The sequence below is a fragment of the Panthera leo genome, chromosome A2 (assembly GCF_018350215.1).
Source record: "Panthera leo isolate Ple1 chromosome A2, P.leo_Ple1_pat1.1, whole genome shotgun sequence".
Taxonomy (NCBI): Eukaryota; Metazoa; Chordata; class Mammalia; order Carnivora; family Felidae; genus Panthera; species Panthera leo.
The window spans coordinates 137,365,296-137,391,411 of record NC_056680.1 but is presented as its reverse complement, the minus strand read 5'-3'; the positions used below and the strand labels follow the sequence as shown (position 1 = coordinate 137,391,411).

Sequence of the window (26,116 nt, the reverse complement as noted above, 5' to 3'; positions counted from 1 at the left end):
ACTGATGAATGGATAAAGAAATTGTGGTTTATATACACAATGGAGTACTACGTGGCAATGAGAAAGAATGAAATATGGCCCTTTGTAGCAACGTGGATGGAACTGGAGAGTGCTATGCTAAGTGAAATAAGCCATACAGAGAAAGACAGATACCATATGTTTTCACTCTTATGTGGATCCTGAGAAACTTAACAGAAACCCATGGGGGAGGGGAAGGAAAAAAAAAACAGGTTAGAGTGGGAGAGAGCCAAAGCATAAGAGACTCTTAAAAACTGAGAACAAACTGAGGGTTGATGGGGGGTGGGAGGGAGGGGAGGGTGATGGGTATTGAGGAGGGCACCTTTTGGGATGAGCACTGGGTGTTGTATGGAAACCAATTTGACAATAAATTTCATATATTGAAAAAAAATAAAAGTGGGTTTTAAAAATAAAAAAATAAAAATAAAAAAATAAAATAAAACAAGAATGATTTTAAAGAAAAACACAAAGGAAGAAGGGAATATTCACCTTAAAAATTAGAAGGCAAAACTAAAAGAAAGAATACCAACGTTGTGTTTGTATTCCTTTTTATCAGGGTCTCCCCATGGGCAAAAACCTTGTGGATTCTGGAAGATTTGTGATAGTGAAATGATAGACAGAGGAGCTAAATATATGGATCTGAGATCTCATTATTTGGTATCTGCTAAAGCAGGCTGCATATCTCACATGTTTTTGCATAAGGAGGCAAACTAAAGATTACCTGGAAATCTTCTAATTATTTGACATAATCCTTCTTTACTGCAAAGCTGATGCTGTATTTCTGGTAATATGTTTACCTGCAAGGAATGAAAAAGCTTCTAGTGAGTTAGGCATTCATAAATGCTAAAGCAAAGAAAATGCAAAAACTCACAGGGTATAGACGTGAACTACTGTGTACTCCATCCACACCCTACCTTCAAATCTCTGAAAGTCAACATTTAAATCCAGAATAATAAAATGGTTTATTTGAGAACATCAAACAAAAACTTGCCCTTAGAAATTTGAGAATATTTTTGAAAACCTTGATATATTTCCAAACAATGATATGTGCTAAAACTAAAAGGAAATAGATACATTCTTATGGTAAACAGAATAACACAAATAACTTGACAGTTGCAAATTTTGCTTTGGCAGAAAATAGCACCAACCATACCTCAAAGTCAACTAAACTCTGAAGTTCCAAAGGCCCTCGCTGATTTAAATCACAGACATTTAGTGGGAAATTCAGTGCTAATCCTGTTTCAAAATTTAATATATAATCTTCCCTTCATATTGAAGGGCATTATTGCTTCCAGATATAAAATCCAGGCACTGCAAAATTCTATTCTAAAAAAAAATTGTTCTTAGAAAGCTTCATAGAAGTTATCATAAATTCAAATATACTCTTCTGAATTCATAGACTGATTATCTAGGTATTATCAACTAAATTCCAAAAATGATGCCTCAAATGGCAAAGCCTTGTTAAAACCAACAGAAAGAGATCAGGGTAAATTAGCTTGAAAATCAGGTTCATTTTTGTGAAATTATTGAATACTTTCCAACTCACTCTAAACGAGTCAAGTATTGTAGTTTCTCCGCGGTGTTCTACTGACAAGGCTATATGAAAATAACTCAGCTGCAGTTGGAGGACCAGAAACATGAGTTACAGTCCTACTTAGGACAGTTAACAGAATCGTAACTTTGAGCACATCACTTTTGCTTCTCGTTTTCAATTTCTACATTTGTAAAATAAAGCACTTAGAGCTTTTGGTCTCTGAGTTCCACTGCTTCTCTAAGATTTTTATGAAGTAGTAATTCAATCATCAGTTGTAGTTTTACAAAGAAATGATTCTCTTAAAGTGCTTTGAAATAGTGTGTTGATTAAACATCCTCCAACCCTTTGATGGGGGCCGGGAAAACGGGAGATGTGCATTGAGGAGGGCACTTGTTGGGATGGGCACTGGGTGTTATATGTACGTGATGAATCAGAGAACAGACTTCTGAAGCCAAGACTACACTGTATGTTAGCTAACTTGACAACAAATTAAAAACAAAACAAAAAGCAAAAAACATTCTCCAACTCCTGCAATCCCGTTAACTCTATTCATTTATTCAGCAAACAGTAAACTTCAGCCCACGTTGTGTATAAATGAAGCCAGGGCTTCAGCAGAACCAGCTCCTGTGAATCTGCAGGAACAACGTTGTTAAATACTCGAGTTTGAAAGTCTCCAAAGATAACAAAGTCTGAGTCACTTACATTCTTAGGGCACAGGGCGTGGGGGCAAAGGCTAGAAGTATAGTACACTTCAGATTTTAGGCATGTCTACTTTCTCAAATTAAAAAATGATAAGGTTCAGAGACTAAAAGTGGAAAACAAAGAAGGGTTTTCAGAAAGTCCTTAAGGTCATAATTCAGACTTCCTAAGAAAGGCTGGAGGGAAGAAGCAGAATACCGCAAAAGTATGGAGAAACTATAATAAAGGTTTTTTGTTTGTTTGTTTTAGATTTTTGTTTGTTAAAGATAATAGACAGAAGAAGTTTTCTAAATTAGATCGTCAAAAGCTTTAAAGGTCAATACACTTGAACCATTTTCCCCACCCCAGGCAAAATCACTCAGTTGCTACTGACTAAATAGAAACTTTAATAGAAGGACCCAGAAAGAAAAGTAGCTTTAAGTATCATTTTTTAAAATGCTTATTTATTTTTGAGAGAGAGTGTGTGCGTGGAGGAGGGGCAGAGAGAGAAGGAGACACAGATTCCGAAGCAGGCTCCAGGTTCTGAGCTGGCAGCACAGAGCCCCATGCAGGTTCAAACCCAAGAACCATGAGATCATGACCTGAGCCGAAGTTGGAGGTTTAACTGACTGAGCCACCCAGGGTGAGTAGGTAAGTATCATTAAAGGTTATGTATTGACAAGGTCCAGATTAAAACTTTCTTGCACTTTTTGAAGAGCTCACAGCAAAAGTGCTGTTATACCAGATGGTCAGCACTGGTATATCCTGGATGAGCTGTCCCATCCTTTACAAATTGAAAGAAGAGTCCCAGTCAATGGGCAACCATAACTGAACTAATGGGCCAGAAGAATTTGCAAAGATGCTGCAAAGACAGAGAACAGCTTGCATAGATTTCAGACACAAGTGCAGGTTGTTGGGTCTTATCAGAGAGGTGACTTTCTATATGAGACCTTCAGTCAGAAGAATGAACTGACCCAGGATCAGCAAAGCATTCGCTTCAAGAAAGCAGAGCCAAGCCAAGGGAAGCAACTGCTCCCAGGCTTCCGCTTTCTACTTTCCCTTCCACCACCCAGTGACCTCTTTCGTGTTCCCTCCTCCAAAGCACATCTTTAGAATACACAGAGTCTCAGCAGATGACATAACCGAGGTGACACGTGACACCAGAAATACCATTTCCGTTTGACTCTGTGTAACAGCACCAACCTGGGCAGTTAAACCGAAGAACTTGGCACAAAGAAAGAAACATATTCAAAGGCTATGGGTCATATAGCTATATCAAATCAACTATATTACATGTATTCCATGTATTTTTATTGTTAAACCTAATAATGCTCTTCTATATCCTCATGCTTGGTTTTTATTTTTTTTATGTGCATCATAAAATATGTAAGATTTCCATCATTGTCAAAAGGAACATCATCAATGACATTTTACTTGGATTAGCTGACTTCAACCCCACCAGAGTGGTACATTTGTTACTCTTAAAGAATCTACACTGTACATCATTATCACCCTAATAATTATTTTCAATATACACTGATTTTGCATTGGGTTTGAATGCTTTACGTACACTTATATGTGTGTGTATGTTTTATATAAGCTGCTATTTTTCTTGACATAAAACCTTCCATATCTTTGAAAGGGTTAGAATACATAAGGGAAATGATAAAGATAATGATGTTTGGGCCCTGGGATATTTCTGAGATCAAACTGAGAAAAAGGAAATGTGCATTTAGAAAGATTTCAATCCCCACATACCTTCCACAATCCTAATCTGTGAGTATTCCACATCTAAATTGTTTCTATTACAGATTATGAGAAGCAAAAGTAAAAAAAAATCATTCTTATTTTGAGACATAGTTCAATTAATATGAACAACAGTATATCAATTATAAACATTTAGAACGTGTTTATAAACTAAAACTAAAACTACAGTAATACGATTAACTCATTAAGGAGAGACATTTGAGTTGGACTATTTATAACTACAAAGTGTGGAAGAAAGAACCCAGGGGAAAAAATTGGGACGGGTCATTCACGAATACCGAGAGTAACACAAACTTCACAGCAATATCTTTTTCTTCTCTTTCTCTTCATTAGGTCGGTACAAACATTCTCTATTTTATCAGAACTCAGATGTTCTCTGGAAGCTGTTCAGTATCATTCACAAGGAAGAGAACTAATGACAAGAAGAGTCATTATCCCCTTGTCTCTCCCATGCAATTATCATTCCATCAAATTCACATGAAAATGTGTTCAAATGCTTTATAATAAGAGCCATTTCAGTATTTCTCAGTGCTCCGGGTACTAAAAACAGCATACTGTTTTAGGGACTGCTAATCCTACAAACATTTAGAGCTAGAAATGAATCCCTCTGCTCTTGAAACAGTAGAACCTTTCTGTTAAAGGTGAAATACAGTCCCAGTTACTAAACTTAGTGTTACCCCAAATAGTGGACCTCACTTCACTTTCCGCATCACATGGACCAATACAGTTTTAAAATCATGTTACTCTCCTTCTGACTAGAGAGACTCCAGGCCACTCATTTTTTATAACAAATCTTATGATCACTTTCATTAAGCACTTAGATTCCAAAGCTCTCATGTGATCAGTAATCCTAATTTGAGCAGAGGCCCTTTTCTTTGTTCATCTAAGAATCCCAACAAATCTGAAGCAACTTCTGTTTTGAATATTTATGTTTACATAAATAAGTCATGGTTCATAAAGCTTCAAATTATTCATGCTCCAAAGTGACAGTTATCTAATATGTATCATTTAGAACTTACGCATTCTTTAAGGATCTTCATGAGAATAGGCTGTAAATGCTGTCCTAAATATTTATTCAGAAAAATTTTATAGTGATGTAGTTAGGAAGACAAAATTCGTAGTCAAACTGCCTGAGTTTGAATCCTGGTTGCTTCATTTATTATCTATGAGGACTTAGGAAATTCTCTTAATTTTTCTGTGCTTCAGTCTCCTATGTGTAAAGAATGAGCATAAATATGTGAACACTTGGAATGATGCGTGGCACCAACAGGAGGCCTTGGCAAGAGTTTGGGGGGTAGTAAAGAGAGGTTGAGTACTCATCTCCCTGGCTTCCTCTCTGCAGGCTTATGATTTGGCAATGGCTACATTCCCCTACTTTATAGCTCCTTTCCAGCGACCCCTCTTTTTTGGCTCCAGCTCTCATTAGGCTTTGGTAACCATTCCCTCTATAAACCCTTCTTCAGACCAAGGGTGGTAAAACTTTATGATGCTGCTGGTCCCTGGGTGCCTCTAATCTTTTGTTTTGTTTTGTTTTGTTTTCCCAATCTTTTTAATTACATTCTCTCTAATCTTGTTTCTCTTATCTTGGCAAAACCTCAGTAAATAGCTCTTTCATTGGTTTCCCTTCAGTTAAGTCCTTTCAAGTATGGAATTTGTCTCCTGCTTGGAGGTTGACCAATACTCACAGGGAAGAAAACTGTAGGCTTTACCTTATAGTTGATGTAAAGCCATTCAAGATTTAAGTATAGGACTAACTAGGTTAGCTCAGAATTTTATATTTTTTTTATCCTGATAACTTTGGGCAGGATGGATTTCAGGGGCAGAACACTTGCTTCAGAAAAAGCTGTAAAGAGGATTCTGTAATAACCTGGTAAGATATGGTGACTATCTTGCCAGAATAAAAGTAGTGAGCATGGATATTTGAGAAATAATATACTTGAGAAGTATTTAGGAGTTAAATTCCTTAGCACTAGTAATTGATAGAATGTAGACCACAAAGGAGAGGAAGGGATCAGAGGTGAAGGCCAGATTTCCACCTTAGGGAGTGACAGTGGTTGCTCATGCCTGTGACCAATATAACAGAAGTTCTGCAGAGCTACTGAATGCAAGAGTAGAAGTGGATTTACTGGGGAACATACGAGTGAGTTTTCCCCATGGTGACTCTGAGGTGTCTGTGTGATATAAAAGTGATGTTCAGCAGGCATTATACACACGAGCCTGATGCCAGGGAAAGTGCTTGAATTTTAGATGTACTTTTGGGAATCATCAACAACCTTGGGAGTGGTGTTGAGGAACACAGGAATCTAAAGTATGAGCAGACAAAGGTGGCTATGAAGAAAACAGAGAAGGAATGGCCAAAGATGGAAAAGAAGAGCAAAAATAATGTTCTCAGCCCAAAGGCCAATGGAGTCAGGAGTTACAAGGAGGAAGGACTTATCAAGATTGTCAACTGCAGAAATATCAAATGATCAGTGTAGCTACTATAATATTATTTCACTACTGAGAAATAGCTGTAAGTTTTGATGCTTTTTTCACATTAAAAAAATACTATGGACCAAGATATGCTGCTGTATCCAAGGGCTGTTAAAATCTGTAACCATTTTGAAAATAAAATTTACCTTTTGATGTAAACCTAACTGGCACATGTCTTCCTTGGATATGCAAGGTTTTCCACCAGCTTTCCTAGAAGACAGGCAAATGAGCAGATCCCAAGAGCCCAAATCACCTAATGGCAAAAGAATATTGAAAAACAAATATTTTTTTATCAGATTTTTGAAGGCACCATTCTTAGATTTAACAATGCTATTATTTAAATTATAAAACACAAGTAACAATGATTCTGAATATGTTTAAAATCAATATTCAAAGTAACTGAAATTCAACTTTTCTAATTTAGAAACACTTTTATATTTACTATTGTATCTTAGGGAAAATTCAATTATCTAACACAATGTCTAAAAGTCTAAAATTTAAATGTTTTAAGCCACTAATTTTATAAATTCACAAAGTCTTATTTGGAGATTGGGAGGAAAGATGGTTATAAAGTCTTTTAAGATAATAGACGATGGTTGCAAAATCAAATAATGATAAGAAGTCAAAACACCAAATATTTTGTTCTAGGCTTTGATATCACCATTACTTTTCACAAATCTTAAACATCAGATATACTTTTATAACATTTATTCCAAAGAAAGTTGCAGTATACTGAAAATAAAATTCAATGAAAATTCTAAAAAACAGGTTTTGTCTAAAAGGAATTTGTGGTCTAGTTATCGATAGCAGAATTGAGCTCAAAATACAGAGTATAACATGGACTGAAGCAAATAATATTTCAGCTATTTACCAAGGACAAAGCCCTTTGCCAATAAGTCCTAGTAACTTGCCAAAATAATCTCAGAAGAGTACATTCTTGCATAATACTTGAACATTTGAAAATTAACATTTGTGTGTTATGAGTTTGTTTTCTCTTAGTCTCTCTGATTTATTTATATGTTTTTATCAACATGTCTTGCATATAATTGGTGCTTTAAAAATATTTGATAAATGAATGAATAACTAGCCCCAGGACAGAGTGGTAAACATGTTACTTCAAAGGCATATATAAATAGGTATCTCAAAAATAACCAGGCAAAAAAGAACACTAAAGAATGTATGACAGGATTGATATTACTTGTGAAACTTCCTCCATTTTGGGTGGAAATCTACTTTTAAAAAAATCAAGCAATTTCTGTACGTATGGCTTCTGGAGTTAAACAATCCTGAGATCATATTCCTTCGGTAACTATTTACGCCAGATCTCATAAGTCACCTCTTGCATTAGGTATTAGTGGCTTCTACAAAGCCTGAAAATAACCAAATCCTGTCTTTAAAAATTTCCCGAAAGAATTTCATACTTGAGGGGCGCTTGGATGGCTCAGTCAGTTAAGCATCTGACTTCAGCTCAGGTCATGATCTCGCAGTCTGTGAGTTCGAGTCCTGCGTCGGGCTCTGTGCTGACAGCTCAGAGCCTGGAGCCTGTTTCGGATTCTGTGTCTCCCTCTCTCTCTCTGTCCCTCCCCCACTCGTGCTCTGTCTCTCTTGCTCTCAAATATAAATAAAACATAAAAAAAATTTTTTTAATAAAAAATGAATTTCTCACTTGAACGCATAATGCTTTCAAAGAAGGACTTTATGGGGTAAAAAAAGATTGATAACGAAGGCTGATCTATGACAATTAGGAATGAAATTTCACTCTGCACTAATCAAGTCCTTTACCATTTGACAAGCTCTGTGCTGTCTGGGCTATTGATTCCTCTGTAATTGCCCTGTTCCTAGAAGAGAAACCTCTCTGCCAAACAAAGGGATCCAGACAATTGAACTCAAGTTAAGCTCTTGTCTCTTGTTGCGTGATGTATCTCAAGATGCTGGAATATAGTGCAACAGTTCAAAGGGACATGGAGAAATGATACAGGCGATTTGGGGATGAGAGAAATCTCTCCATCTAGTAGCCATCCGGCATTAGACTTGGAAGGTCCATGCATCCTCACTTTGAAGGAAACTCTAAATGGATTTCTTGAGCCAAAACCAAATACTCTATGATGATTCCAATACCTTATTTAAAATGTGCACCTGGCACTTTCAGCCAAAACCTTTTGATATGGATTCAAAAGGGAAAAAACAAAGATGGTTCCATTTTATATTATTTCTAGCCCAGGAAACACTAAAACCTAGAAGAAACATCCTGACATAATATACTCAACCAAATATTTTAAGAAGACAAGGATATGCAAAGAGAGGACTTCAAATCATATACTGTATTGCAAAAATGAACTACTGGGGCCTCATCAAAATGAAAAGTTTCTGCACAGTGAAGGAAACAATCAGCAAAACTAAGGCAACTGACAGAATGGGAGAAGATATTTGCAAATGATATAACAGATAAAGGGTTAGTATCCAAAATCTATAAATAACTTATCAAACTCAACACCCAAAAAACAAATAATTCAGTGAAGAAATGGGCAAAAGACATGAATAGACACTTCTCCAAAGAAGACATCCAGATGACCGACACATGAAAAAATGCTCAACATCACTCATCATCAGGGAAATACAAATCAAAACCACAATGAGATACCACCTTACACCTGTCAGAATGGCTAACATTAACAAGTCAGGCAACGACAGATGTTGGCGAGGCTGGTGCAGCCACTCTGGAAAACCGTATGGAGGTTCCTCAAAAAACTAAAAATAGAACTACCCCATGACCCAGGAATTGCACTACTAGGCATTTATCCACAGGATACAGGTGTGCTGTTTCAAAGGGACACACGCACCCCCATGTTTATAGCAGCACTATCAACAATAGCCAAAGTATGGAAAGAGCCCAAATGTCCATTGATGGATGAATGGATAAAGAAAATGTGGTATATATAGGTATATATATACACACACACACAATGGAGTATTACTCGGCAATCAAAAAGAATAAACTCTTGCCATTTGCAACTACGTGGATGGAACTGGAGAGTATTATGCTAAGTGAAATGAGTCAGTTAGAGAAAGACAAATATCATATGACTTCACTCATATGAGGACTTTAAGAGACAAAACAGATGAACATAAGGGAGGGGAAGCAAAAATAATATAAAAACAGGGGAAGGGGACAAAACAGAAGAGACTCATAAATATGGAGAACAAACTGAGGGTTATGGGAGGGGTTGCGGGAGGGGGGATGGGCTAAATGGGTAAGGGGCACTAAGGAATCTACTCCTGAAATCATTGTTGGATCTCACTAATTACTAATTACTAATTTGGATGTAAATTTTAAAAAATAAAAAATAAAATTAAAAAAATCATGGACTGTATTGTTTAGGCATTAAAAACACAGTACATTTCATATCCCTCCAAGTCTGATGCAAGCTCCCCTTCGCTACCCAAGACATACACACAATTTCTGGATTTGATTAAGATATATATATTTAAGCCATAAATGTTTAAAATGGGAAGACATGTTTAAATAATTCAAAGTATTTAATTTATAAAGAACCTCCTATGAGCAGGACATTGTACTAGAATTATGAATGTAAACAGAAAAAAAAAAAAAGTGGTCACTGACCTCGGCAATCTTTGAGAGACCTGAGCACTAAAAAGAATTTAGGATAACTTGTAAAGTGCTACAGTTTCTTGACATTCATAAGGGTTACCCCATACCTCTCAAAGATATTTAACGAATATTTTAAATTTAAAATTCAAATTTCAAAAATATTTTATAGCACATAAATTTCCTCTTAAAATTAAAGTATAACCAAAAATTTCAAGTAATCTCTTCATATACTTCTTGCCTAATTCTTTGCCACCACAATCTGAAAAATGCTGATTGTTTCCACTCAAAATTCTTACAGATACCCTCCCTGACTCCTACCTCAAACTTCCTAAACTCTATCTCCTAGTTAAATCTCGAGTAGACCTTTTCACTTTCTCTTCATTTCCATCTCCAACCTTAAAAGTCAACACTGTCCCCTGATTCCCACAACCCTTTTTAAAGAAAAAGCTTTTATTTGTTGCATGAATGGCACTATGTACTCAAACTTGGTTTAAAAAACCCCCAAAGCCACACTGAAATCTGGAAATTGGGTACAGACATAAGCACATTCACCAGCTAAGTAAATCACATTCATAAGTCAACTCTGAGCATTTGGGAAACAGATTTGTGCCTCAGCAAAATTACACATTGCAAGTATTGTGGAGCTTTGGGGCCATGCTCAACTAGCTGAAAGCATGAGCATTTAGTAGGCAAACGCCCAGGATGTACAACAGAGATTGTAGACTGCAGGCACACAGGGAGAGTCAAACGGCACGTGGGGTGCATTTGGCCTGCACAATTTTTGTTTTGTTTTCATTTTAAATTTTAAGTATTTGCCAAAATGCAAATGTCAGCATAATTCATATAAAAGTCCAGATTTCTGCCTTCATTTGAAAACTTGGAGGCTGTGGTAATACTGGGTCCATATCCTATAAGGCAGCCACTGACTGGAGTGGAGTACAGCCTCCCGCATTTTCTCCAGTTTACCATGTGGGTCCCCCAGGCCCTCAGTGCCTGGGCTGTGCCTCTAGTAGGCAAACCAGTCCTAGACCTGGTATAAAACACCATGTGTCCGTTTTGCATGAATTGCCCATTCAGCAAGTTGATGTTCCAGGCTTTAGCTTTCAGTGAATTAGAGTTGTTCATTAGGTAAATTGGTCTTGTTAAGATGACTGTGAGAAAATTGATATTTGGTCAGTTGGTCTTATAAGGATGTCTGAACACACCCTTTGATCCCCAGATCCGGCCATGCTCTCCCACAAGGTTGAGCAAGGTCATTTCAACTCCGGAGACATTTTATTGGCTGTGTTAAAGTTGGTAAGAATTGACATGTGGTCTCTTAGAGTAATTCTTTTTCTCAGGAGCCTGGAAAAATCAGGAGAGGCCTATGGAAATCTTTTTCACTTATGTCTTCTCTCTCCAGTTGAACTGATAGAGTGACCCAGGTACCACTCCTAGGTGGGCCTGATCCCTTCTCTTTCTCACCCACAGTCTCTCTTTGGACTCTTTTAAGACATTCAGCCTGTCTCAGGACTGTTGCCATAGTTAGAAGCAGCCCAAGACAGGCTTCTTCTTCTTCTTCTTTTTTTTTTTTTTTTTTTGGCATTAGGGCAAACATTCTTTATGTTGGCCTTACTTGATGTACTTCTTCTGTCCCTAGAAGGTTCACATTAGAGTGTAAGAGTGGAGAAGTCAGATGTGGATTTGAAAAAAAAACAGGCAAAGCTGCCCTTGGCCAACCTGGATGGTGGTTTCTTAGGTTTCCCTGGCAGACAGAACAGGAGACCTTTATGTGATTCAGCCTAGCTCCTTAGACTATTGCATTAGGATTTGGGTGCCAAAGCCACACTAATAAATAAATACATAAATAGTAGTAGTAGTAATGATATCAACAGTACATCTTTCTTGACCACTTACAGTAAGCCAAGTACTGCTCCAAGTATTTGTGTTAATTCATTTATTCCACACAATATCCTCCTGGATATGATTATTCTGTTTTTGAAAAGCACAGTAAGGTTAAATAACTTGCTAAACTCATCGTCTAGTCATCTAGTTAGTGGTGGGAAGAGAATTCGAACACAGAAGTTTAGCTCTAAGGGTTCATAACCATTATATCATCATCACTTTAAAAACCAGGGAGGCAATAGAGAATACCTTATATATTTTAATTTATGCAGAACTTCTAACAACATTATGGGGTATAAGCAATTATTCCATACTCTTTATGAGAGAGGGTCCTGAGACAAAGAGGAATTATATAGGTTTGGTGTTTTTTCCAACTACTGTCCAGTGCATCTATTTTCCTTTGGGACCTCAGAGGGAAAAAGGAGTATAACAAGTATCTTGGGTATTCGTAGACCCTCACCCAGCAACAGTGCCCCCAAACATTATTAGCTACCACTGGTAATTGAGAAGTAAGTGCTTTGATCTTTAAAAGGAAGGAATATTCAACTGCACATGTACTCAGAAACCATAAATATTAACTTGGCTACCACCTACTTTTGAAAAGAAATCTCCAAAAGTTTCTTAGATTTTTAGATGATTAAAATGATTTCTTTTGCAGTCACAAAGCAACCAGAGCAAGACTAGCTCCCAGATTAGACTAGCCAAGCCCATAAATAGAGAGGTCACAGGACATTGTTCTAGGAAAACAGGATGTGGATGTTCTGTTCTCCAACTCATAATCACAAAAACATGAAAAATCTATAGGCTTCTCCCCATAAACTGTGGAACAAAGTTGCTGGTAATACCACACTATCATGCCTCCTAGTGTTGGCTCAGGTAGCAATGAAGACTCCGTGGACAATTTTGGGAGTTGTCTGGGTCCGGATTTATTAATTCAGACGTAAATAACTACTGACTTTAGTTTTTATCTTTCTCTACTTGTTCTCGGGAACCAAGTAACATCTCAGTGTTAAGAGTAAGAGCTATTTTTAAAGGTTCTGTTCTTGTTTCTGTTTTAATCAAGCATCTGCCCTGTGGAGCAAGGGCTGACTCTAGAATATTTCCAGTCCCTCATAGGCAGGCTGCCATGTAAAGCAAACAATCATTTCCTGGCTCACAAATGATCTCCCTCAATGATAGAGTCTACCAGATCAGTTACTCGATCCAGAGAACAACAGACAGCTCTGAGATACCATCATTCATATACATGCTGTTTATTCTCAAGGAATGACAATTTTTATTTTCTGGCACACTGTATAAAAATCTCAGAATATTAAGTCTATTCCTGCTTTTTCTTTACAGCATTTATCATCATCTGACAGATTATGTATCTCTTGTCTATTTATTTATTTATTGCCTGCCTCTTCCCCTTAGAATGTGAGCTCCATGAGGGCAGGACTGTGTCTATTTTGTTCACTGCTATATCCTTAGTATCTACAACAGTGGTTGGGATTTCAGAAACAGCTGCTATAGATTTGTGAGATCCATAGTGAATATACAATTGAATGTGAGCAACAGATCAACAATTAAAACTCAATCAAAAGCCAGTACATTGTAAAAATTAAAAATGGAGGCAGTGAGGACAATTTTAAAGTAGTTTTACAAAGAGGACCTAAAGATATATTTCGGTTCTTAGTAAGGATGAGAGAAGTAAGCCTATGAAAATAAAATAACCATTCCTAGCATTTGAAGAAATTATAAAAACAAAGCAGATTCCTAGCGCTTTACTTAGTGGAAAATTTTGTGAACACATACATCAAATTGAAGCAGAAAAGATTTATAAAGTCTGACTTGGAAAATAAACTTGTCCAAAAGCTTCCAAGATACATAGCTACAAAAGCCAAGCCTCATTTACTTATTCACAGTGTTAGACTATTATATTCCATGAGGATACAAGTACAGTGATTTCCTAAAATGTGTGGGGTTCTTTTTTTTTTAGCATCAAATACACAAAATGTTTAATTTTAAACAATACATAATATTCCTTTATAATATAACATAAGAATATTTCATATATTCACAGTTCTATCTGTATACTCTTTTTCTGTTCACCACTAGACTATGAGATTCTTGCTGAATAACAAAGTCTTATTTTCTCTGTACCCATCCTTTATAAGAATTAGTAAATAATGTGACATTTCATGAATACATTATCAACTTATTGATGAAAAATTAGATTCTATGCTTGATAACCCCGTAAGTTTGTTTGGATATAAATTAGCCACTGCAAATACCTATATCTTTTCCTGAATCTTTCAAATTGCATTAACCAGTTCCTTTAACTGTATTCTTATACAGAACGGCAACCCAGGACCCATAGTAAAATTTATTCACAGCTGTTCTTTAAGGACAAAAACTATTCACGTTCTTGTATCTAACACAGATTATAGTAGACACTTAGATGTTTATTGGATTCAATATGGAAATTTTCAGAATTTAAGAGAAATTATATATACAGAATCTTTAGATCTTCAATAAATTATACAACATAGTCACAAAATCTAATTAAAGTTTCTTACCCCAAAAATCTGGTCATGGATTTTTGCTTATACTACCTCTGGCTCCTTACCCTTTAAGAGCCGATGATAAAAACTTTTGTTTTACCACAGAGAAACTCTAAGCCATTCTCCCCTGGGTTTTCTAAATCCACACTAGAAATCAAGCTTTCCTATTCTACTATCTACCCTCTTTCTGCCCCATGAGAGGTTGTGAAAATCAATGAGATCATTTCCATGAGGAGTTTTGAGCTCCTGAAATTCTTTTACTCTACTCATAAGCTTAAGAAACCAATATCATGCTTAAATTTTTGCAAAAGTTTAAGACTCCCGTTCTGAAGAAACTTGTCATAAAGAAGAGTTTGAAAGGATGGGGTTCCTGGGTGGCACAGCCAGTTAAGCCTCCGACTCTTGATTTTGGCTCACGTCATGATCTCACTGTTTGTGAGATCAAGCCCCACGTCAGGCTCTGTGTTGACAGCATGGAATCTGCTTGTGATTCTCTCTTCCCCCCTCTGCCTTTCACCCACATGCATGCATGCATTCTCTCTCTCTCTCTCTCTCTCTCTCTCTCTCTCTCCCTCCATCCCTCAAATAAACATTTTTTAAAAGAAGAGTTTTAAAGGAAATAGATCAGTTTATTCCTATGAAATACATTCAAGAAATATTTACTTTAGAAGGCTTGCTGAAGTTCCTTCATATTTTTTTAATTTAAAAAAAAATTTTAATGTTTGTTTATTTTTGAGACAGAGAGAGACAGAGCGTGAGCAAGGGAGGGGCAGAGAGAGAGGGAGACAGAATCCAAAGCAGGATCCAGGCTCTGAGCCGTCAGTGCAGAGCCCAATGCGGGGCTCGAACTCACGAACCGCAAGATCATGACCTGAGCCGAAGTTGGACGCTTAACCAACTGAGCCACCCAGGCGCCCCACATATTTTTAAAAATATTTTTAAAGATTTTCATGGCACTTCTGTAAGTGTGCTAGTGAAGTGTACTGGATGTGTGTTTAAACTTTCACCGCTTTCAAGACTGTTGTCTGTCTGGGATAAAACTCTCATTATAGCATTTTACCAAATTTCTAAATGTCTGGAATCCTCACCAGCTTAGAAGACCTTAAAAGAATGAACAGTGCAGCAATTAAAAAAAATAAGACTACACCTAGTGCCTAGATACTGGTTTCTAACATCATTCTGCAATAAAAGGAACCATAGGTCCTTGAAGAAATGGCTTATTCAAGAGGCTGGAGGGGCGCCTGGGTGGCGCAGTCGGTTAAGCGTCCGACTTCAGCCAGGTCACGATCTCGCGGTCCGTGAGTTCGAGCCCCGCGTCAGGCTCTGGGCTGATGGCTCGGAGCCTGGAGCCTGTTTCCGATTCTGTGTCTCCCTCTCTCTCTGCCCCTCCCCCATTCATGCTCTGTCTCTCTCTGTCCCAAAAATAAATAAAAAAACGTTGAAAAAAAAAAAAAAAAAAAAAAAAAAAGAGGCTGGAGTCGTAAATATAGAAGCCGATACTAGAGCATCATTGCACCAGAAAGTAAGGAAGAGCTCAAAACAAATACTTAAACAAATGAAAGCAATGATGGAAGTATATGACAGGGACATGGGAACCAATTGTCAAAACTGGAGTGATTTCAGCAACAGAATAAGTAATATTGGATTATAACCGAAAGTATAAAGTAACTATCCATTAGTCCATGCTGATATAAACAAATTATCTGAATTAACAAATAAATGGGGATGAAGAGACAAACCATGTGAGTAGAAAAATACCAAATAATTTATGTAGCTACTCCAAACTCAAGGAGGTGGAGCACAACTTCCTGATCCTTCTCTGGGAGCCGAACATAATGACATCCTTCCAAAGAGTACAGTATGGAAAGGGGAAGGAAAAGAGCGACAATGGAAAACCTGACAAACACTACCTCAGTCAAGGGATCAAGGTTAACACCAACAGCTATGAGGCAGGTTGATAATATATACCCTTGATATGAAGTGATGAGAACGATGTTTTACCTCTGTGATCTTACTCCTGCAAACCATAATTCCAGTCTAATCATGGGGAAAACATCAGGCAAATCCCAGTAGAGAAAGATCAAAGTACCTGACCAGTTCTCAGAGCTGCCAAGGTCATCAAAAACAGAAAGTCTGAGAAACCGTGAAGCCTAAGAGAAGCCTAAGGAGACATGATGGCTAAATGTAATGTGATATCCTGATGGGACTTCGGAACAGAAGAAGGACATTATGTAGAAAAACAAGAAAATCTGAATAAAATATGGACTTCAGTATTTAAAAAAACAGAATAAATAAATCCTCCAGAGGAAATAAGATGATTATTAAGTATGTGGATGTAGGCATAAACTAGGCATAAACTCTCACATACTAATTACACATCTTCCTGAGGATTTTATACTCAGGATGTTGTATTACAAATCCAGTCAGCACTACAATGCTGAAAGTGAAAAGTTTTTATTTTTTATGTGAGATGCATTCTCTGGTAATACAAACTCCAATGGTATTTAAAATATAGAGGACTGAAAAAATAGATCAAGTTTGGGTTTTGAGAGCCTCCTGTTAATACATGCAGCTCTCCAAATTCCTCGCCTTTCTTTGCATTTGTTACTATTTCTCTCTAAAGTCAAATCCTTTGGTGATTTTATTTACATCCATTGCTTTAGCTATTGCTTCTTTGCATTGACTCCCAAAGTTACATTTCTCTACCTTTCTCATGTTTCAGAGAGGCATTTCCAGTTACATTCTAGAACAAATGCCCTGCTAAACAAGTACAAATCTGAACCCATTATCTCTGGCCAAAATCTTGTCCTTCCTTCCACTTTTCTTATTATCAAAGGTGTAGCCTCTCTTTCTCCCTCAAGCTGGAAAGCATAAGGTCTTCTTCAACTTGTACCTGTCTCTCAATCCCACATCCCATTCATTTCCAATTCCCATCAATTTTAAATTTGAACTTCTTAAATAACTTCCTGACTTTTCCAAATTCTACCACATTCCCTAAATCTAAGATTTCATCTTCTCTGCAAAGTCTCCTAGTCTCCCTACTTATAACTCTTTTTCCTTCTCTAACCCACTTCCCCTCTACAGTCAGAGTCATCCTCTAGAAACATCTTATTGCCAGTCCATCGCAGATCAAGTTCCTTAGCAATACAACCTAGGCTCTTTACATCTGCCCTAACCTAGTCTTCTAGTCAATCTAGTCTTGTCAAAGCAGCCCCTGACTTCCTCTTCCACCACATCAACACTTTGTTGGTCCCTGAGACTCCAAGCACTTACAGACCTGCGTGTCTCTGGCATGCAGCTCATGCGGTTGAACCTCTTCCTTCAAAAATCTACTTGAGAGCTCATTGTTACCTACCAAGTATTCTACTTGCACACCTGCCAAGATCCCCACACTCAGAATTGGCAACTTTTTCTGTTCTGGAATATTTTGTTTGCAGAATATTTTATTACAGTTCTGGAGTATTTTATTACAGTTAAACATGGGCATCCTTACTACTCAACAGTGGTCCTTGGCCCTACAACACTGTCATCAGCTGAAAGCTTGTTAGAAATGAAACATTTCAGCCCCCAACTTAGACCTTACCAAATCAGAATTTGTCAATAACAGGATCCCCAGGTAACCTAAATGTGCCTGTAAATTTGAGAAGCACTCATATACAACTATGCCCTATAGCTCCTTGAAAGGTCTCACTCATCTTTGAAATTCTGTCTGTCCCAACAATGCCAGCCTTAGCATCCTACCCTTCGTTCTTGTTTAATAACCATGTATTGAATATAACTTGAGAATCTAGTGTCAATAACTTGATGCCTGACTATAATGTCCTACGGTAATACTTGTTATGAGGTTAGAGCTTTACATTAAGTTCTTTTTTAAATTTTTTAAAATGTTTATTTATTTTTGAGAGAGAAAGATAGAGCATGAGCTGGGGAGGCAGAGAGAGAGGGAGACACAGAATCTGAAGCAGGCTCCAGGGTCTAAGCTGTCAACACAGAGCCCAACACGGGGCTCGAACTCACAAACCACGGGATCATGACCTAAGCCAAGTTGGACACTTAACTGACTGAGCCACCCAGGCACCCACACATTGAGTTCTTTTATTACTTGAGTACTTGACATGAGTTTTTGACAGACATTCCTTATACTTAATTCCATATTATGGAACAGGAGGTTTTAGTGTATAATTAGCATTGTGACACTTCATTTAACCGAATATCATTTTTTTCTTCCGGTTTTATTAAAAATCACTTTGCATGACTTCTTTAAAATGCAGTGAATGCAAGCTAGTCATGTCTGGTTTAACATTTTTTAATAAGGCACTGGGGACTATGAACAATGTGAGAGGGCGGAGGGAGTCATCGATTTAAAATTTACTCTACTAACAATTCCACACTAACTCAGCACAGATGAGAACTAAGGCTTGAGAAACTATAATCCACTAACATGAGAAAAAGAATCCACTCCCTCAATGGCTTATTACTTAATGCAGTAAGTATTTTAAGATTACATATCTCCCACTCATAATGCACTATTTTCCATCTCTTTGGAGATGTATTTAACCCAATCATAGATTTTTGTAAGATATTTATGGGGCAAGTCTTATCTTCCATTTTCAAATCAAGCAATAGATAATCTAGTGAGCTCGTTCACGGCCATTCCAAAAAGTAGTTGTAATAATAATACCAACACTTAGGGAATGTTAGGAGGATTAAAGGAATTAATATTTGTAAAGTGCTTAGAACAGTGCCTGGTACTTGATGAGCTTTATATTAGTATTTGTTTATTGAATAAATAGGTGAGTGGTAGGTATACATGGGCAGATAAATTCTAGATCTAGATGATGAACTTATTTCAAGACACAAAATGCAACATCTTCTATGTGTTTTGTAGATTATTATTTAAGGCTTCTGTATAGAGCAATATAAGTGGAATTTAGAGAACACAGGGAATAACCTTCTCTCCCAACTCCTGGCTACCCCTTTTATGCTGCTTCAATAGGCCTTCTTACCATAGGAGGAAAGGCATTCTTTGGTGGCTTCAATCTAAGGAAAAGAGAGGACCTCATTAGTAGTAGGTCCCAGTTAAAATTCAAGCACATTATCTACAAAGGGGCTCAGCAGTTTTCTCTCCTTGACACTGTGCATTTGCTAAAACAGGTGACCCCTTGAGCCTTAAAACTAATGATGAAGGAATGTACATTCTCCTGAGTGAGTAGCAACAAGGCCCAAGTGGTAGGTGTGACCTGACCACCTAGGCCAACTCCTCTGACTCCCTGAAGTAGGTGCTTTGGGTAAGGAGGGACCTGGCTAGTGGGTAAACTGGGCTATCGCCTAAGACAATTTTCATCCACTTCACAATTTTTGGAAAATTGGCCCTGCTCCTAGAAGCCAAAAGGATATTGGAAATGTCTCCTGAGGCTAATAATTCTGTTATCCATGAGATGAAGAATATTTAGGTCAATGTGAAGCCCTGCCAAGTACTGTTACAGTGTACCATTCTTTTAAAGTGACTTGTTCTTACGCATTTAAGAGGTATAATTTATCCCAGATATTTTAACAGAATTCTGCAAAATCATAGTTTCCTCTTATCTCAAACATTAATTTTCCACCTCTCTGGAGATGCTTGGAACATAATTTGCTATTTTTCTCTCTAATTATTTACTACTCAAAATTCATACAGTAATCTCATTTCCTTTATTTTAATTGTCCTTATCTAAAATCATTCTCTCTGCTCCACTGACATTGTTAATTTTAAGATTTATGTACATATTTGATTATGTTTTGATGCTGTGACTTCTATCAAATTGATTCTCAAAAATATTGCTATCTAAAAAGTATTTGTATTTTAAATTTTATAGATTTTTCCAGATTGCTTTCCAAAAGAAACTACATTTCAGATTTCTGCAAGCAAGTTATGAGAGCTTCCACTCCCAGAATTCCTACCAGCAATAAGTGATATCACCAATTTTGGATTTTGTCAGTTCTATGAATGTAAAGTGATATTCTATGCTTTAAATTGTCTTTCAGTAAACTTTTCTTAATTTTGTGATCTTTTCTTCTTCGTTGTACCACTTGTATTTGCTTTCTATAAACGTCTTTTTTTTTTTTAATTTTATGTTCTAGGTAATCTCTACACCCAATTTTATTTTCTAGGTAATTTACAACCCTGAGATCAAGAGTCACATACTCTACCACCTGCACGGGCCAGGTGCCCCCTCTATAAATTTCTTATTTATATGCATTCTATAAAAAAGTTTTATACATAAAAATGAAGCAAAATAGACAACATTTAGCATAAGAAAAAGAATTGTATTTGATGTGCAAGTAAAAGTTCCTTTTTAGTAAAAAATTAAACTGATGTGTCATTTTTAATCTCATCAGATTAAAAAACATGTTAACATGTATTTGCTAAAGATCATGAACTAGCACTGGTGATGAAAGTAAAAACAGGAGCCAACCTTTTGTGGAGAAATTTGGCAAGGAGAACCCCAGTTTTAATATTTTCACCCATCCATACAATAATTGAGTTTCACACTAAAATCTCCAAAATTTAATCTAAATAAATATCGTAGCAAAATTGTATTGTATAGCAATTAGTTGAAACGATTCTAAATACCTATTAAGAAGGACTTAGTTAAACTATCGGGGCATTCCTTTCCATATAATAAAATACTAAAAAGAACGAAGCAAAGGAAATTTCCATATACTTTCCAGAAACGACTTTGATATCGCAGTTAAAGACGCAAGTTTGGAGAGAGACAGCCCAGGGCCAAACCTCAGCTGTCCCATTTATGAGACTCCTTACTCAGTTCCTCACTTAGGAAACAGAAATACCAAGCTATGGATTATGAGTGAGAATTCAATGAGTTAATGCATGTAAAGGACATATCACACACACAAAAATTAAAAAATGCAGTGCATATCACACTGCATTTAGTTAGTAATCAAAAAAAGACAATCTTAAAACTACTGATATTAAAATTTTTAAATTATGTTGATATTGCAAAGCTTTTATCAGAATATCTGAATATTAACATTTTATCTGTTAAAACATGTGAGATAAGCTATGGTATAAAGAGGCAGGGGGCAAAAGGGTAAGATGAAAGTGTGTGTGTGTGTGTGTGTGTGCGCGCGCGCATGTTTGGGTTGTGCTTAGGGAGATGCCTGGAAACATGCACAATGTCAACTGTGTTCTCTCTGGGTGAATTTAGATTTAATTTTTCATGCTCATCTTTGTATTTGCAAATATTTGATTCAATATTCTACCATAAACATATGACATCTTTGAAATGGGACTCTTTTCTAAAAATGCGGTCAGGGGCGCCTGGGTGGCTCAGTCAGTTAAGCTTCCGACTTCGGCTCACGTCAGGATCTCACGGTCCGTGAGTTCGAGCCCCGCGTCGGGCTCTGGGCTGATGGCTCAGAGCCTGGAGCCTGCTTCCGATTCTGTGTCTCCCTCTCTCTCTGCCCCTCCCCCGTTCATGCTCTGTCTCTTTCTGTCTCAAAAATAAATAAACGTTAAAAAAAAATTTAAAAATGCAATCAGGATATGCATCTAAGTAAAGAAACATTTTCTCTGAGAAAAATGACATTGAGTCTTTTTGAGATATACACATTGAGATACACACATTGCATTTCTTTCAAAGTACTGTAAAATGTCAATTAACTTATACAGAAGCAAAAATGTACAGAAAATTAACCTGGATCTTGATCATTTTTAAATCCAAAATGTTCATGATATGATAGTGTCTTAAAAATACTCAGGGTGACAAAGTAATAGGATTTCTTTCCATCAGACAAGAAATAAAAATCAGTCTCAGCATGCAGTAGTCATGCTGTGTATGCTTATAAGTTAGGATTTCAGGTACCCACAAAATAAGGTCTTGATGATAAACTTTAATATGCTCTTTCTCAAACAAATGGACATAATGAATAGAAATCCTTCAGCAAACAAACCAATGGAAATGCAAACACTCATTATTCCTCATATGTTGGCTATCTGGATGAGTCTTCAGATTACCATGGAATGTGCCAGCCTTTCTGGCCTTCCCGGCATTCTTACTATGATGTAAGTACCAATTTCCAACAGAAACAATCTGTTTTACACTACAGCTGTGAATTTGGATTTCCATGCCATACTTCCATAGAACAATGATAAAGTTCTCATTCTGAAAATAAGATCACTTATTAAAATGACAGAGTTTTGATACTGGTGAGGTTTGGTGAGATGGGAAATTTTTTGCACGTCTAACGGGGAATGCTTTAACTTTTTCAGGCAGAATTTTGACAGCGTGAATGAAGAGCTTCAAGGTGGGCCCTCATTCTTCATTCCAGTAATTTTACTTTTAGAAATTTAAAGAAAGAATCAGAAATGTAGACAAAGATTTATATACAAGAATTATTTACAATAGCCAAATATTGGCAATATCAGAAATATTTAACAATGTGGAAAAGATTAAGGAAATCATAGTAAGTAAATATTAAATACATCCATATAATATAATTTTATGTAGCCATTGAGATAATGTTTACAAAGTTTTTATGGCATGTGTTTCTGATAAATAGTATGCTAAAAAAGCAAGCTAGGAAAGTGCATAAAATGTATACAATACTTGTAAAGAAACATGTCCAACATTAGCTGTCTTTGTTGGTGGCATTGTAGCTAATCTTCTCCATTCCTTATTGTACTTTTTCTGTATTTTGCAATTGGAGTAGATCTGAAAGATTAGTCAAAAAATCATCTTCTGTAAAATGAAAGGCGTCCGAAGAAATTAGGTAACTTAGTCACGGCTTCACACAGACCGTGCAATCCAAAGTAGTCGTCCTCCCTTCCATAGTACCATCTTGCTGCTTCTCAGGGGCATATAATTACGATTTAGGATAAATCGTATGTCCATATTTTTACCTCGATCCCACTATACGCAAGCAAGCCCAAGATGCCCAAAGACAGTTTGAAATTCAGTGGCTTGTTGCTCTCACTTTCAAATGGATCCCGGGCCTTAGACTCTAAAGAATGAAGATAGCACATACCAGAGCTTTGCATGCCAACTTTTAATTGACGGGTTTAGCATCTGTTTGAATTAAGGAGCAGGGCTTCCCACCCAAGTGGGTGACTGGTTCAGAGTCCTGCCAAGGCAAATGGGGAACTGGGAATCGTTTGGCCACTTAACTACTTAAATAGCAAACAGGCAGAACTTCTTTGTGCTTCTGGAAGAAACACTGAAAAACTGTAATAAAGAAGTATCAGCACGCTAGTTCTCAACACATGCTCCAGGATCAGTAGATTAGCATTCCCTGAGAACTTGTTATCTTTATCTTAACCATTGTTACTGGATCAGATCTCCTGGGAGTATGGTTCAGCAGTCTGTGATTTAACAAGCCTTCCAGACAATTCTGATGCATATTAAGTTTGAGAATCATGGGCCCAGCAAACAGTAGCTACTACCCTGGAGCTTTGCCAAAACCATGTTCTTTAAGCAACCACTGAGACAGGGATTCCCTTTACCCACAAGTACAAAATAGAGAGCTCGCTATTAGAGAAGCAGGGCCCCCTGCGAGTCGCTTCTGCCCTTTATAGCCCTTAATCACTTGTGTGGTCACTCTGAAAATGAGGTGGAATGCTAACAAGATGTTTTAAATTCCAGAAGATACCCCGCTCTAAATAGACTATTTTGTTGCATAGATGATGAGATTCACATATGCCTTTCGTATTTGTCCTTAGAGAAAGAGCTGAAAAGAGTTATTATCATTACTATTAAAAGGTTATTATTAACTTGGTGGAATTGCTTCTTTGAAAGCAGAGAGGGCACTGGCTTGAGCAACTCTGAAACGAGGTTACAGAGACTCTTCACTAAGAACGGCAGGTATGTGAGTTCTGTTTTTCAGTTGGTTTTGCTCAGACACGGCCTGGAGCACATTTTATTTTGCTCTACCACACAGCTATCTCCTATCATACTAAGTATTTTTTCCCTACTTTTCTAAGAAGCGAATCGTGCTTGAATATGCAAAGGAAAGATTCAGCTATTTTATTAGTATATTTGCAGGTCTATTTCTTCAATTGCTTATTCAATTAATAGTGTATCTACTAGGTACCTGCAAGACACTGTCCTTCGCAGAATAGAGTATAAATAGACAAATAAAACATTCCCTGCTTTACAAGAAGTTTATAATATAGAAGGGGAGATGAGATGAACACATAAGATTTAAAAATGTAACACAGAACATACTCTAGGCATCAGAGATATGTAAATAATGTGTGGTGAGGTCTCAGATAATTTGTTTAACATTTCTACTTTGAGGGTTTTTATGGGTCAACTTACAGATTGATTTGAATTCTAAGAAATGGCAGACAGGAAGGAATTCTAGGAGCCAAAAACCTCAGTAGCAATGCAAATCACAAAGCTTTGAGCATGATCAGGCAAAGATTAGTAGGCCAATACCAGGAAGCCCACACATGACCATCCCTGGGAGCTCCGTAAAAAAATAGCAATGCCCGAGTTCATTCTGCTCCCCTAAAATTCTGATATAATTTTCAGAAGTGAGGCCTCGGCACCGACTTTTTAAATTGTTAAGTTCCCTGAATAATTTGAATGTGAGGACAGGCTTGAGAATCACACTACAACAGGGCTGGGGAGGTATCTGATACCATGGCCTGGGAAGCTTTGAATGCCACACCAAGAAACATGCCTTCTGATTAGAAGGAAATGAGACATCACTGAAGACTTCTGCACAGGGAAGTGATGTGATCAGAGCTATGTTTGTGAAATATTAAACTGGCAGTCATGATGGGGGTGTGTTGTAGAAAGCACAGACCAGCAGCTGGGAGAGTATTTAATAGTTGCTGTGAGCATGAGAGGTGCAGAACGTGGAGCCATGGCACGGAGGAGGACTTGGTGTCCAACGTGTGTTGCAGCTGAAGGAGAGGGAGAACCTGACGGTGAGCTTTAGCACCTGAGAGACTGAGCGGGTGCGGTACCAACAAGAGAAACACGGCAGGCAGAACCACAGATGTTGAAGGCGTGGGAGGTAATCGGTGCAGTTTGCTATATGTTGACGCAGTGACACACACAAACCAAAACATCTATCAGGTACTTGACAATCAAGACTCTAAAAATCCTGCCTACAGAAAACAGATTAGGATTCAACATTATTCAAACATCATATCTCCAGAGATGTTTTTTAGTGAGATATAATTGCAGATAACATTATATTAGATTCAGGCACACAACATGATTCAATATGTGTATATTGCAAAATGTCCATCACAATAAGTGTACTTAACATGCATCACCACATGGTTACAAGTGTGTGTGTGTGTGTGTGTGTGTGTGTGTGTGTGACAAGAACTTTGACCATTTATTTTTGTAGCGACTTTCAAATATAAAATTCAGTGTAATTAACTGTAGTCACCATGCTGTCCATGATGTCCCTAGAACTTACTTCTCAATGGAAGTGTGTACCTTTTGGCCACCTTCACCCATTTTGCCCAGTCCTCCCACCACCACCTCTGGCTGCCACCAATCTGTTCCCCAGAGGAGATTATTGAATCTGCAGAGTAAAAAAATATCTTGAGGAAATCTCAAGATAGGGGGGAAAATGATGACTGGGGTAAAT

At 37.3% G+C, this 26,116-nt stretch overlaps 1 protein-coding gene across 3 annotated transcripts in view; it reads right to left on the bottom strand.

Moving 5' to 3' along the window:
- Positions 1 to 26,116, bottom strand: part of CPED1 (cadherin like and PC-esterase domain containing 1) — a 266,420-nt gene that overhangs the window by 201,637 nt on the left and 38,667 nt on the right. For 2 of the 3 annotated variants that reach the window (XM_042923099.1, XM_042923100.1), the window contains exons 3-4: positions 6,616 to 6,722; positions 740 to 815 (exon numbers count right to left, since the gene is read on the bottom strand). The exons of the other annotated variant lie outside the window; for it this stretch is intronic. In XM_042923099.1, coding sequence (XP_042779033.1) covers positions 740 to 815; positions 6,616 to 6,722 — 183 coding nt within the window. The remainder of the gene's footprint in view (positions 1 to 739; positions 816 to 6,615; positions 6,723 to 26,116) is intronic. 3 annotated transcript variants of the gene reach the window in all.